The sequence below is a fragment of the Streptopelia decaocto genome, assembly GCF_964273445.1.
Source record: "Streptopelia decaocto genome assembly, chromosome: 15".
NCBI classification, from domain to species: domain Eukaryota; kingdom Metazoa; phylum Chordata; class Aves; order Columbiformes; family Columbidae; genus Streptopelia; species Streptopelia decaocto.
Window position 1 is genome coordinate 12,259,787 of NC_138670.1, and position 14,362 is coordinate 12,274,148.

Sequence of the window (14,362 nt, forward strand, 5' to 3'; positions counted from 1 at the left end):
TCCCAGCTGGCATCACCTCCAGCGGAGAAAGAAATTGTCCCCACAGCCACCGTTTGGTTGCTCGCGGTCTGGATGCGGCTCCTCGGGGGGGTCGGAGGGTGGTCCTTTTGGTCTGTTTTTCCTGTTGCCAGAATTCATTTAGGAAGGTTGTACCACAGCAGAAGATTGTGTATGTATTTAACGCGCATTCGTAATGCAAATGAGGGCACTCAGGCTGCTGGAGAGCATCCATGTTGGAGTTTAATTTTTGTTTTGTAACGGGATGTTGTCCTACTTCACTGGGTAGTCATTAATACGGCGCTGAAGTGGGTGCTGGAGTGTAGCAAACGCAATCGTGGCTGTTCACGTCCTTGCCAGGGTTCGCTGACATGTAAATGGAGCCTCTTCAAGAGCAAGAATGGAGTCAGCATTAAGTCTTTGTCAGAGATAGATGCCACCTTCCGATTTCCCATCTGGGGGCTCCCTAGGACGTGTTAGTGCCACCAGTTTGCAGCAGGTGGGGGTGAAGCTCGACTCCTGTCTCAGGAGAGCCTGTTGTGTCCCCAGGCAGAGGTTGGATTGGGGGTGACGGTCCCATATTGGGACCATGGTGCCATCCGCCAGGTGACCATCAGGGGGGCTGGGTAGCTGGGGACACCTAAAAATCAAATAGCAGCAAAGGAGGTAGAAGTTTGGGGTAAAGAGCCTCAAGAACAACTCCTGGCTTCTGCTCTTGATGACAGTGATCCTTAGCACAAAGGAGATGGCTGTTGTCTTCATGAGAAGGATCCCTGGATATAAGCATCTTCCTTACTGTTCTCCAAAGAGAATAGATGATCAAAGGGTGAAGCTGTTACCAAGCTCTGGAGCTCTGACTTCAGTGAAAACCGATGGGTGGTGAAGAGCTGTCCCTCCACATGTGTGGGGTCCAAGCCACCAGCAAAGGCCGCAAGAAAGGGCTTTTTGTGTCTATTTTGTGTCCTTGGCCACCTTGGCAGTGGGGGAAGAGCAATTCCAGTGTTTCGTGGGCTGCTGCCCCTCTCCCAGTGCTGAGGAGAGCTGGGAGGAGGAACAGCTGCTGCTTCGGTGCAGTGAGGGGCTGGGGGGGTCTCAGCTTGGGGATTGGGCAGGGACTCCCCTGCACAGGTTGGTGCTGACACAGCACAGCTGGGTATGAGCCCAGGAGATGGAGGTGGCCAGAGGAGCAAGAGCAGAACCGGACTAAGAGGGGTGTAAGAGAAGGGGGGTGGTCAGTAGGTCAGAGAGGTTCTCCTGCCCCTCTGCTCTGCCCTGGGGAGACCACACCTGGAATATTGTGTCCAGTTGTGGCCCCTCAGTTCCAGCAGGACAGGGAACTGCTGGAGAGAGTCCAGCGCAGCCACCAAGATGCTGGAGGGAGTGGAGCATCTCCCGTGTGAGGAAAGGCTGAGGGAGCTGGGGCTCTGGAGCTGGACAAGAGGAGACTGAGGGGGGACTCATTCCTGGGGATCAAGATGGAAAGGGGGAGTGTCAGGAGGATGGAGCCAGGCTCTTCTGGGTGACAACCAGTGACAGGACAAGGGGCAATGGGTGCAAACTGGAACACAGGAGGTTCCACTTGAATATGAGAAGAAACTTGTTGGGGGTGAGGGTGTCAGAGCCTGGCCCAGGCTGCCCAGAGCGGGTGTGGAGTCTCCTTCTGTGAGACATTCAAACCGCCTGGACCCACCTGTGTGATCTGCTCTGTGACCCTGCGTGAGCAGGGCTGGGCTGGGGATCTACAGAGCTCCTGCAACCCAACCAGACTGGGATTGTGTGACAGGCTGCGTGGGAATCGCTGGGAGCTCCACCACCACTTTCCCCCCCAGCCCTGCCTGCAGCCCTGGCACCAACCCTGGCTCTGCCACCCAGCCCAGGCTGAGCACCACAACTGCTCAGCCAAGGCCACCGGTGCCAGCAGCGCTGTCCCAGCCTTGCCACGGTGACATCCCACGTGTGGGACTGCAAGATGGGACTGCCTCCATTCCCACGGGTTCCTCCAAAGCTGGACCAGCCCCAGCCGGTCCCTGGTGCCACCGAGCAGGCCAGGGCTGGTTGCAGGGTGTCCTGGCAGCTCAGTGTGGCTGCTGTCCCGCTGCTGTCCCCGATCAGCCCCCAGTGCAGGGGCTGTGGGTCAGCAGCTCTGAGCAGAGAGCGGGGCTTTGCGGGGGGGCAAAGCTGCAAAAGCCCGTGAGGGTAGGTCCCTATTTCCATGCTCAGTGCGGGGCTGCCTGGGCAGTGCAGAAACCACCGTTAACACGGAGCAGAGAGAGAAACTGTCCATGCTGGGCACTCACTGCCCATGGGGGGACAGAAGGGGTGGCACAGGGCTGTGCATCGCTCACCGCAGGCTTCGCTTGTGGCTGCTTGCTGTGGTGGGGGCTATTTTGCCACTGAGCATACATATTACCGGGAGAACCTATTTTTTGATAAAACAAACAAATCTTTCCAGCTTTTCTAAAAATAGCCATTGCCCTTTTTTTCTCCCCCCACTTCCCTTCCCAGCTCAGGCTGCCTTAGAGACAGAAATCCGCCTCGAGCCATCCAGTTATTAATACCAGTAAACAAACCCTTATCTCCGGTGCCTTGTTCTAGCAGGAACACGTGGGGGCGGGAGGCACCCGGCTGCCGGGAGCCCACGTCCCCATGTCCCCGCATCCCCGCTGCCTGTGCCCCAGCCCCGTGGTGGGGCTGGATGTGAACCCCCATCCCCAGCACAGTCCCCACCGCTCCCCGTGCCCGGCAGACACAGCTCAGGTGCCTGGTTTGGGTTTAAATCGAGGTTTTTCCTCATGCTGCTACCACCTTCACCAGCTTGTGTATCTCATGGGATGCGACTGGCCGTCCAGGTGCGGATGTTGCTGCCTTCACCCCTCAGCATCCCCATCGCTGCCTGCACACGGTCCCCATGGCACGGCATCGGGGGGCTCCCCGCACAAGTCGGGCAGCCCTTTCCCCATGGCAGAGGCTAAAAATTCAGATTTAAGTGGACGTGAGGATTGTGGAGGTTTTCTGCACAGGGAAAGACCTCACCAGGCTTTGGGTGATGGGCGGACGGAGTATTTCTCAGCAAGGAGTAAAAAGAGAAATACCTTTTATTACAGATAAAAGCCTCTTATGTTTCTAGAGAGCAGAAGGCAGCCCTACCACGGGACAGGCACAAAGCGCTTGGTGCCAGGAACATGGAGCTGCGGCAGAGTCCTCTTCCTCCCCCACCTGCTCCTCCTCCTCCTCTGGCTCCCCGGAGGTGGCTGGAGCTCAGTAGCAGTGCGCGATGGTCTCCATGTTGAGGAAGCGAACGTGCATCTTGGTTTCGATGTCGATCCCCTGCCACATCTGCAAGGGGAAGGGGCTGAGCAGGGCCGGCAGCCGAATGCCGTGGTCCCTGCGGCCACCCGGTGCCCTCCTCCTGGGGACACGAGCGGAGATGCCACCAACCTTAAGGAAGTCTTCAAAGGTGATGCCCTCGTACACCTGGTCCGGCCCCTGTGCACAGCAAGAGAGAGAAGGTGACAGCTGCCCTCAGGGGTCTTGGGACACTGTGTCACAAGGCTGGGTCCCCTGGGGCTGTGGGACACGTCTCCCATGGGCGCTGTGCCCCATGGCCAGCCCAGAATTGGTTCCCAGAGCCACCATGGCTGCAAGGAGCTGCGTTTTTCATAAGCACTAAAGCCCCAAGTACTGAGGATGGTGCTTTATGGGGTGCTGCTTGCTTATCCTCCTTGACTCTTATAATGGAAAACAACGCCCCAAAAAACCCTGAAAGCTTCTGCCTGTGAAAAAAATAATCGGTAACCAAAGCAGCTTGGGGACAGGGAAGATGCCTCGGGCAGGGCAGACACCTTCCAGCCCTGTCTTGATACCATCTGTGTATCTCTGTGCCATGGTAGAGCAAGGAACCGGCTCCCACCATTTGTCCCACACAGATGCTGGCCGCCTCCATCATGGCCCCGTCAGCGATGGACCGCGCCGACTCCTTCTCCAGGTGGGGGTTCCCCGACAGCAGCTCCTCCACCACCTACAAGGCAGCAGGTCAAGCTGAGGGCCGGGAATTCGGTGGTGCTGGGGCAGGAGGGACCATACGTTACATTTCTGTACTCCTGCAGCGTGATCTTCCCGTCGTGGTCTGAGTCGTACATGTGGAAGAGGACTGGGGAGAGGAACACGGCAGGGTCAGGGGAGCCCTGTCCCATCACTGAATCATAGAATAGATTGGGTTGAAGGGACCTTCCCAGCTCCCCCAGTGCCCCCCCTGCCATGACAGGGACATCTGCACCAGCTCAGGTTGCTCAGAGCCCCGTCCAGCCTGGCCTGGGATGTCTCCAGGGATGGTTCAGCCACCACCTCTCTGGCCAACCTGGGCCAGGCTCTCACCACCCTCAGGGCAACAATTTCTTCCTCATGTCCAGCCTGAATCTCCCTCCTTTAGTTTAAAACCATCACCCCTTGGCCTATCAACCCTCTGACCCCCAGCCCCGGGCTTTGCATAAGCCTCACATTTGAGTTTCTCTTTGCGGAAGCGATCGAGCTGCTCCTCGTCCATGTTCATCTCGATGGGTCTGAAGTAGGACATGATGGTCAGGAAGTCTTCGAAGTTTATCTCATCCGCCAGCCCATCTGACTCTGGCCGCAGGTTCCTGCCGAGAGCGGAGCCGCTGGTGACAGAGAACTGACACCCCCCAGCCACCCCCACCTCCCGCAGAGCCCAGCGTGTCCCTTGGCAAAACTTTAGGACTGTTTTTTCCCTAAGACTTAGCTTTAATGTCTGTAATTTTTACCCTGGCTCCCTCCCAGCCTTCAAGGAGAAGATCTTTGCCCTCCTGCTTCTGCAGGATAAACCAATTACCCCTGACCCTCCCGGCAGCACCGTGGATGTTCTTACCGCTTGTCGAAAAAGGCATGAACGATTTTGGCCCTAATCGGGTTGAACTCCAGGTCAGGGATGCTGTCGAAATTCTCCTTGCTGCAAAGGAAACACAGACAGCCCAAAATGTAAAGGGAGCCGCAGAGGAGGGAGATGCTGTGACAGCCACTGAAGGGCTGGAGCAGAAGCCCTGACCCCATTCTTTCAAAGGAATGCTGGGTAAAAAAAAGGAGGTTTTGCATGAAAAACCCCTTTTTGCCTCAATTCAGAGTGAAATCAAGCTGTGCTACTGCATCAGTCTGTGCTTGGTGGAGCTACAAGGGATTTTTGTCTCCACTAAAATGGGTCTTTGGGGAGCTCTGGGTCACAGCAGCCTGGGGCTGATGTTTGGGCTCTTTGCACGGTTTTCAGACAGTTTTCCCAGGCACACGGGGTTGGGCGAGGTGGGGAAGGAGCTTCTGCCGCCCCCCGTGCCCTGGGCTCCCTCTGCCTTTGCATCTCGCTGCCGCTGGGCTGTGCGGCACCGGCACCAGCACCGGTCAAGCCGGGGCTGGGTGTTTTGCCATCAACTTTTTACAAAGCAAATGAGCCAAGAAATAATCTCCGCTGTGGCGGACGCAGAGGGCAGCTGGGCTCCCCGGCTCCTCGCGTGGCTGGTGCCGCCGGTCGGGTGTGCCGGAGCTTTCCTGAGCGCAGCTTTGGTGAACCTGCAAAGACACTGAGGATGGGGAAAAGGGCAAGTGCAGCAGGAACGTCTCACTTCCCTCCCCAAAACTGATTTTAAGGCTGGAGAAAAACAAGATATTCGGCAAGAGCAACACTGCTCTCAGGCTACATCTTTGCCGCTCATTTTTCCTCCTATTATTTGCAATCCTAGAATAGTTTGGGTTTGAGGGCCCTTCCCAGCTCCCCCAGTGCCCCCCCTGCCATGACAGGGACATCTGCACCAGCTCAGGTTGCTCAGAGCCCCGTCCAGCCTGGCCTGGGATGTCTCCAGGGATGGTTCAGCCACCAGCTCTCTGGCCAACCTGGGCCAGGCTCTCACCACCCTCAGGGCAACAATTTCTTCCTTGCATCTAATCTAAATCTCCCCTCTTCCAGTTTAAAGCCATCACCCTTGTCCTGTCACTATGTGCCATCATAGAAAAGTCCTTCTCCAATTAAATTTTACAGTGAAAATTTTAAGTATTAACTCAAATTATTTAAGATATCATATAATCTCTTTTCTCTATTTGTTTACAGCTTTGATATTTTACATCTTTACGGGAAAATGTATTTCTAAATTCCTATTTTGTTAAGGGTTATAGTCTGAGCATTCACAAAAAGGAGTGAAAATACACATGTATGAAAAAGAACAATGGAGTCATATGAAGCTAAAAGTCTTTCAGGTTAGGTTTTATAATGAAATTATAATATTCAACTAGGTATGAGACTAATCAGCCTAATCAAACTCTGTCAATATAAAATGGTGAGATATCTGAGCTGGAAACTATGAACTGTAACTGCAGTGCCGGGCTGCAGAGAGCAGCTCAGCGCGGCCGGGGTGGTGGGAAGGACCCAGGACCAGGTGCACCCTGGGGACCCGGCTCCCCAAACTGGCACCTTTGCCAGCCTGGGGGACGCAGGTGCTGGGGGAGCTCTGGGCAGCCCCCGCGGGACAGGGATGGAATCACAGAGTCATTTTGGTTGGAAGAGACCCTCAGGATCATCGAGTTCAACCATAACCCAACTCTAGCACTAACCCATGTCCCTGAGAACCTCATCTAAATGCCTTTTCAACCCCTCCAGGGATGGTGACTCCACCATTGCCCTGGGCAGCCTGTTCCAATGTCACGAAGATGGGGATGAGATGATGGAGATGGAGATGGAGATGGAGATGGAGATGGAGATGGAGATGGAGATGGAGATGGAGATGGATGCGCCATACCGGATGGTCAGCTGGTCGCGGCTCAGCTGCTTGAATCGCCGGTGCAGGTGCTCGATCTGCTCTGACGTGACTGTCAGTGGGGAAAATAGAGAGGTGATGTGGTTGGAAAGAGGTGACAGGGGGAAAAGAGAGAGGAGACAAGGGTGATACCCCTGGGGAACAGTCCTTGGGGACCCCATCTGCAGGGCTCCTGTCCTGCCCACTGCCACAAGGAGATCAGGGGGCACCAAAACCTGCCACTAAACTCAATCCATGGGGACACCAAAGCCCACCCTGTCCAGCGACAGCCTTCCTGCTCCTGCATTCCCTCCGGCAGCCTTGGGCACTTCTTGGCACAGTTGTCCCCATCCCCATCTCCCTTTGTTGGCGCTATGCAGCCCTGCAAGGTCCATCCTGCTCCATTGGTCCCTGGGTTCTGTGTCCCTTGCTGCGAGGTGGGTGACACGGTGATGGCGAGGGCTGGTTTGTGACCAGCCCCCTGGTCACTGCCCAGCATGGCACAGCGGGATCCCACCCCCCCCCAGTTTAGGATCCACAGACCCTGCAAACAGGCTTGACCCTTTAATCTGGGGTTTGCTGGCAGCCTGGGCAGGAGCTGTGCCCTGGGAGTGCATCTCAACCTGCTTTCTGCTGAGAAGTTAATGCGCTCATGGCCACAGCCATGAGGGGGGAGACAGAAAATAAAGCTAAACAGATAAAAAGAAAAGCCCAGAGCTGAGGACAACCCGCAGTGTCTTGCCAGGGCCGAGGAAAGGCTGAACATGCAGGAGATGCAGCGGCACCCAAAGAGCAAAGCCGGGTTTTGAAACAGCTGCTGCTTGAGCAAAGCCGGGACGTGGGAGCCTGGGACCATCAGCCTGGGCTCTGGGCTGGAGGCAGAGCCTGTCAGCTTTGCTTTGAGCCCCCAAAATGCTGAGGGTACAGCGTGAGGCTCAGCAGCATCTCTTCACCTCTTTCATCCCATGCCACAGGCTAGTTGATTTTTTCCCAGCTACTCTCTACAGGCTGTAACCAAGCTCTACAAACCCCGGGAGACTTGCAGAGCCTGACTCTCTTGTACAAATATTGACAGTAGCAATTCCCAGGAGCCAGGGAAGCGGCTTTCAGTGCTGTTCACATGGGATGGCGGCGTCTGTCTGGGCACCACCTGGACCCCGCGCTCAAGGCGGCTCCAACCAGGTCATCAGCCTTTCCCGGCGATGCGGAGAAGGATAAAATCACGTTAAAGTGTAATTGAGGGGTTGCAAACGGTTAACCACTGCAGCTGAAAGACAACAGGTCAATGCTGAGCTAGCGTGCTCGCTGGCTGGCTCCCTCTCTCTCTTTTATTATGTTTAAATAATGTCCTCTGCTCCGTTTCTCTCTGCTGTTTCGCAGCCTTGAAATAGAAACGGTATCGATCAGCGAGGCTGAGCCGTTAGAGCCCTCTGTTAATGGACTGGGAAACCCATCTGTGCTGCTGGGGCTCAGTGTCTGCCCAGATCTCTGGTCCCTTTGCAGGATGAGGCCATTTGAACCCCCTGGACCAACTTTGGGGGTCCCCCCTCTGAACCCACTGGGCCCTCAGGCTGCACAGACACCACTAATTCACCCATTTGATGTTTTTTCCCTAGCGCCTCTCTGCCTGGTGCTCTGCTGCTGTTCACACACACACACACAAACTTTCTCTGGTCTTTGCTTTCCAATTTTGGCCACAGAGAAGTGACCTTTCGCTTTTTCCCGTGACAACATGGCCGTCACCATGGGAGCAGCTGGGCCACCGAGCCTTCAGCATCAGCTGGGACTTGGTCACACACCAAAAATCTTTGATCTCTTGGAAAAATATTTCCTGGGCGCTGACATGACAAAAATGTGGGGTCAGTGGCTGGATGCTCATGGTCGGTCCAGCCCCTCTCCCCATCCAGCTGCAAGGCAAAAAAGAGGGATCTTCCTCGCTGTTTCCCCAAAGCCATGTCTTTGCGGCACAGGCAGCTCTCCGAGGACGGCACCGTCCTGCCAAGGGCAGCAGCACTCAGCTGCTTTCCAATAAAAAAGAAGCAAAGCCGCACCTACACGAAGGGCAAAGGCTTTTCTGCGAGCAGGACTGGCTCAAGGGCAGCACAGGCTGCTGGTACTGAGCATCATCCCCAGCGCTCTGATGCTGCAGGCCCATGTCTGAGCACGGTAACCTGCGCTATAGGGGGAAAAAAAGGGCATTTAAAACAAAGGGTGTTGGGTTTGCTGTTTCCCAGCCTGCAGCAGTTTGTAGGGGTGTTCCCCAGGAAGAGATGTGCTGGGGGGGCTCAGCCCCCATTGCCCTGTGCTTTGCATCACTGGACTGGCTTGGGTGCAAAAAAGATTGTATTGTCCCAGGAAGAGCCACTTCAGCTCCGGGCAGACACCGCTGCTGCTGCTTCGTAATAGGGCATGTGGCAGCAAGGACAGGAACTGGTCCTGATGGTCCTGAGCAGACAATAATGGGCTCCCCTGTTGCTTTTGGGGAGGGAGAAGGCAAAGGAACATGCCATGGGCACGTCCTGGGGAGCTGCAGGGACCATTGCCCTGCCCCTGCCCTTCCCAAGGCCCAAGGGTGGCCGCAATGCCCTCCACGCAATGCCCACAGTTGGAAGCCTGGGGCAAACTTGCATTCCCCAGGTTTTTCCAGCAGCAGCCACAGCACCGTGGGAGCCCTGTGAGTCCTGCTGGTCCTGGCACAGGGTCATTGCAACTCCCGCCACCCCCAACTTCTGGTTTCGGTGAGACTTTTTCTGGGTGTTGTCTCTATAAACCCTTATCTGGAGTGATTCCTGGGGCACTCAGGTGTGGGGCAGGTGCTGGAGAAAGGCTCGTGGGCACAATCTGCACGGGAGGTGCCTGGTACAGGCAGCCTGGCAGCACCGGTGCGGCAGGATCCCCAGGTTAGGGTGTCCCCAAAACAACCTCCTCCCACTGTGGGCTCCCCGGCTCTGCCTGCGTGCAGGCCTGAGCTCACCCCGCGTGCTGCAGAGCTCAGCGCTTGCTGGAGAAGCAGCGAGAGGGGAGGAAGCGCGATGTGACCATAGGGTTGGGGAGAAGGGGCTGGATCGCCCCCAAGCCCAGCACATCCTTTGGGTAGGAGAAGAGCCTCCACTGCCCCCTCCATCCCAGCTGGGGGAGTCGCGGGGGAGCGCCCCAGCGCTGGGCACATCCTGGGGAACCCTGGAGCGATGACATTTCCCAGGAGGGACAGGACCACCAGCACCGAGCCCAGCTTGGAGCCCTGGGCCACGTCCCCCCTGCAAACCCCCGCCCGTCCCTTCTCCCCGCACCGCCGGGCGTTACACCCGCACCGGCCCCGCCAGCATCGCCGGTGGCTCCTGGGCACAGCAGCGACGCGGGGACAATTTCTCGCAGTGGCAGCGTGGGTGGGCAAAGCGCTGCTGGGGCTCACACGTGTGCGGCACCGGGGGTGCATCCCTGCGGGTCACACGGCTGCATGTCCCCCCCCCACCGCCCTGGTGACATGCCAGCACCTCCGGGTGACATTCCTACATCTCCCCCCCACCCCATCGTCCCCGGTGACATGCCTGCATCCCCCCGCACCGCCGCCGGTGACATGCCAGCAGCTCCAGGTGACACGCCTGCCCCCCCCGCCCGGTGACATGTCTGCATCCCCCCCCTCCCGCCCCGCAGCTGACATGTCCTACACACCCCCCCCCCCGGTGACATGTCCCCTGCAGGGCCGGCCAGCCCGTGTCCCCTGGGGGGTGCGCGGCGGTGGGGCAGGAGGGCTCCGGGCGCGGGGGGAGAAGCGGGCAGGGCCCGGCCAAGGTGCCCCCGGGGCGGGCTGCTCCTGCCCCCGCGGCGGGCGATACTCACAGCCGGTCCTGTCGGCCAACTCCCGCATCTCGGCGGGCACGGAGTGCGCGGAGCCCATGCCGGGCCGGGCCGGGCCGCTGCACCGGCCGCCGCCGCCGCTGCTGTCGCTTATAAGGGCGGGCGCGGCGGGGAGGGAGGAGGCGGCAGCGCGGCTCCTCCGGGTCCCTAAGCAACCCGCTCCGCCGCGCCATCATTAGGCTCCAGAGTTAACAGCCCCCCCCGCCATGTGCTGGTGGCACTTGCAGCCCCTGGCCGGGCCCACTCATGCTGGGACCAGTCCCTAGGAGATGGGCACAGAGTGGCCCCACGGCCCCCCCACTCCCTGCCCAGCCTGGGCTGGGGTCTCCCCTGTTGCAGCAGGAACCCCAGTTCTCATGTGAGCCCTCCAGCTTCTCCCAGCTGGAGACCACAGGGACCCAGGAAGCTGGGAAGAGACCCAGGGGTGACACAGAGTCCCCTCAAAAGCAAGAACCCCCAGCAGAGGCGCTGGCTGCCACCCCGGGGTGCAGGAACAGTGGGGAGGCAGCACCCAGCAGGTCTGGCGGGGCCCGGTGCAGAGGTGGGTGTTTCTGTCACCGTGTCTCTCGGTGCCAGACTGGGCTCCGGCACTGGCAGCGACACGTCAGCCTCCCACGGGCGCAGGGAAGAGCAAACACGTTCCGGAGCCAGCGCCGCAGTTTGGGAGAGGCGGCTCAGGAAGCACAGCACGCGAGGACAGGAGGGAGCAAGTCAGGGTGGTTTATTTTTATTTAAAGCCAAATACAAACAGGACAAGAATCAAATAATTTCCAGCCTCCAGCTGCCCCAGATCCAATAAAACACCTGTTTCATGTTTTTAAAAAAAGGATAAAGGAGAGATGTCCCCATGCTGCAGCCTCAGCTGTCACCCTGGGCCAGGACCTGGGGAGACAATTAATCTTCTGTATCTTTTCACCCAGCCCAGGTGTCCCCAGCCAAAGGAGATGGGTAGGAAAGAGGGGTGACACCAACGCAGCCAGTCCCCGTGTCGTCACAGTGGGGAAGAGCCACAGCCAGGCTGTGACATCCCTTGGAGATGTTCAACACCAGGCAGGACAATACCCTGCACAACCCAGAGCGAACCTGAACATGGTCTGGAAGGGACCAGAAGACCCAAATAGGTCTTTCCTCCCTTTTCCCTCCCACACTCAGCAGCAAAGCCCTAGAAGATGCAGCTCGCCCCTGGCCAGAGTCCGGGCTGGCTGCTGCATGGGGCATCTGCTTTTCCTGTAGAGGTTGGTGGCAAACTGCCACGGTTTGTCACAGAGGCCACACGCCATGCCCTCGGCTCTACGGGTTGTCAGGGCACCCCTCCCGTGTGTCCCCACTGGCCCCATGTGTCACCTCCCTGCGCCCTTTCCCTAATGAACCAGACAACAATTACTACTTGCTCCTGCCCTCTCTTCCTCCCCTCTGTATTTTTTTCCTTCACCCTCCAGAGAGCCATTTCAAGGCGGTGGCACCCTGGCTGTCCTGTCCACAGGACAGATGGCCGATGACACAGAAAAGATGGTGTTGGCTGCAGGAAATTCACCCCTCTGCGGCATGGGACCCAGGATGAGGAGAGCTGGGCACTGCACCAGACCAGAGGTGGCAACTGCACCTTCTCCAGAAAGCAGAACGTCCCTTCTCCCAGGTGAGCTCTCCGTAGACATGACAGGACAAACTGGGATGTATGTGCATCTTTAACATACACAGATTCACGTGGACCCAGACATTACTCACGGACGTGAACTTTTGAGGATCCACCGCTGGCTTCTTTGGGAGATGGTGGCTGCAAAGACACCCGGGCTGCCAGGAGGAGGGGACAGAAGAGCCACCCGAGGGACCACCCATCACCTAGAGGTGACCTCCACCAACCAGCGGTGTGCCCTGGCTGCGCTGGACCACGAATGCTCAGCCCGCAGGAACAGAGGTTGCTCAAGTGGGGATACAGATGTGGGGTTTTCAGTTTTCCCCGAGGGCCCTGGGGCTGAGGTCTCCACAGCTGCACACACACACACAGCTGGGAATTCCTCCTCACAAAGACTCAATGCACAGCGTGCAAGACAGAACGCAGTAACGGGCACGTCGAACCAAACCGGAGCAAAACGGGGGAGCCTTCCACACTCTTTCCTTTGGTTTTGTCTGAAATCCCAAAATGGGACTTGGACGCTGTGTTGATGGTTTGCGGTGCCTACCCAACACGCCTCCATCTCTTCCCAATTTGGCACGTACGAGGGGGTGTCTGCGCTCCTGGACGCCACCAGCACCCACATAACTGTGCGCCAATGCGGTCAGCACAGCACAGCAGGCAGGCAGTCCTGTCTGGGGACGCAGTTCCTCTACAAAACGTCTGTCGAAGCGACGAGAGGTTTTAGCAACAGGGCTGGCTGGGTCGCCTTGTGTACTCAAGTCACTTGCAGTCTGTCCCCTATTGCACCAGAACGCTCCCCTTTTGCACCCCAAGCGAAAAGGGAAACAGCAGAGTCTGGGGGTGGGGGAAACGTGTGTGAACCGCGTGAGGAGCAGCTCCCACATCTCCTTGGCCAGACTCTGAATTTGCAGAGTATAAACACGGAGTGGCTTCTGTGTTTAGAGGCCAAAATAATGGGCTCCTGCTGGCTGCTCTGGGACCCCCACGTTAAAGCACACAGCACATTTTCACACGGGTTAGATCAGCGCTGTCCAGCCTCAGTTTCCAGAGGAACTTTGGGCAGGTTTCTGTTGACTCCTGTGGCTTTTTTAATGGTGCAATCCTTCCCGAGGCAGCACCTCTTGCTCAGGACTCCTACGAGCTCGGTATGCGGCAATTCTCCATGCACTTGAGAGGAGCAAGGTGTCGGCAGACTGCCCGTTTGGCAGAGAGGAGCACAAAGCCCCAGGAAACTCACTGGTATCTGTGCTGTCACAGAGCCGCCCTTGTCAAAGCTGAGGCTGGGAATGGAGAGCCCAGGTCCTGGCCCTGCAGGGCTGTTCTCAGCCACCAGCACCAACCCTGTGACTCCACAACCCCATCCCCAACCTTGCATCCCTGCTGGGGATCTTTTGAGATCTGCTTTCAACCCTTAAAGCCCTCAGAAACAAGAGATGGATATTAAGATTTTGCCTAATGATCCCCTACCCTGCTTTCAGTTGGACCCATTCTGCTTCTGCAGAAATTCTTCAGCCTCCCCCCGCTCTCCAAGTTCAACACCAACTTCACAGACAGTTCTCCTGGGAGTACAGCACCTCCACCGCTCCTCAGCACCAAAACACCAGCACAGCTCCTCTTCCTAAAGCACCCGGAGCCCTGCAGACCCACCACCACTCTGCTGGCAGAAGCGCTGGGCTTTCCGTGTTTATTTCTCACATTTAATCAGTGCTTAATATTGCAAGAGGATGGCATGCAGTTCAAGCATTCTTTTAAGAGGTGGGCTGTGTGATTTCAAATGGCGATACCTGAAGGGCTACAATAGGCTAAGAGCATCCATCTAATTCTATAGGGCATGGTTCCTAATGCTCATCTCTGGCGTAACTACGGTTTTGCAAGGGGACAGTGACAGGAGACAGCAGCTGCACCCGGTCTGTAGATGTTGCTTCAGAAAGCACAAAGATATGTACGCGCAAACACTGTGTCACTCTGCAGCCCCATAATACCCGAACCCAGAGGAAAACCTTTGCTGCAGTGGCTGTCTGGGTCTTTATGTCATGTTATAATAAAATCCATGTGCCTTGAGCTGTTAAAGCTCTTTTCTTCT

General features: G+C 57.1%; 1 protein-coding gene across 1 annotated transcript; it reads right to left on the reverse strand.

Moving 5' to 3' along the window:
* Positions 1-3,088: 3,088 nt before the first annotated feature.
* On the reverse strand, positions 3,089-10,774 carry TESC (tescalcin). Its single transcript, XM_082066342.1, has 8 exons — positions 10,626-10,774; positions 6,789-6,858; positions 4,880-4,960; positions 4,495-4,634; positions 4,086-4,147; positions 3,908-4,015; positions 3,436-3,483; positions 3,089-3,333 (listed from the first exon to the last, which is right to left on the reverse strand). Exons 1-8 carry the CDS (start codon positions 10,681-10,683, stop codon positions 3,256-3,258), a joined length of 645 nt encoding a protein of 214 aa, XP_081922468.1. The 5' UTR covers positions 10,684-10,774; the 3' UTR covers positions 3,089-3,255.
* Between the last annotated feature and the right edge of the window lie 3,588 nt (positions 10,775-14,362).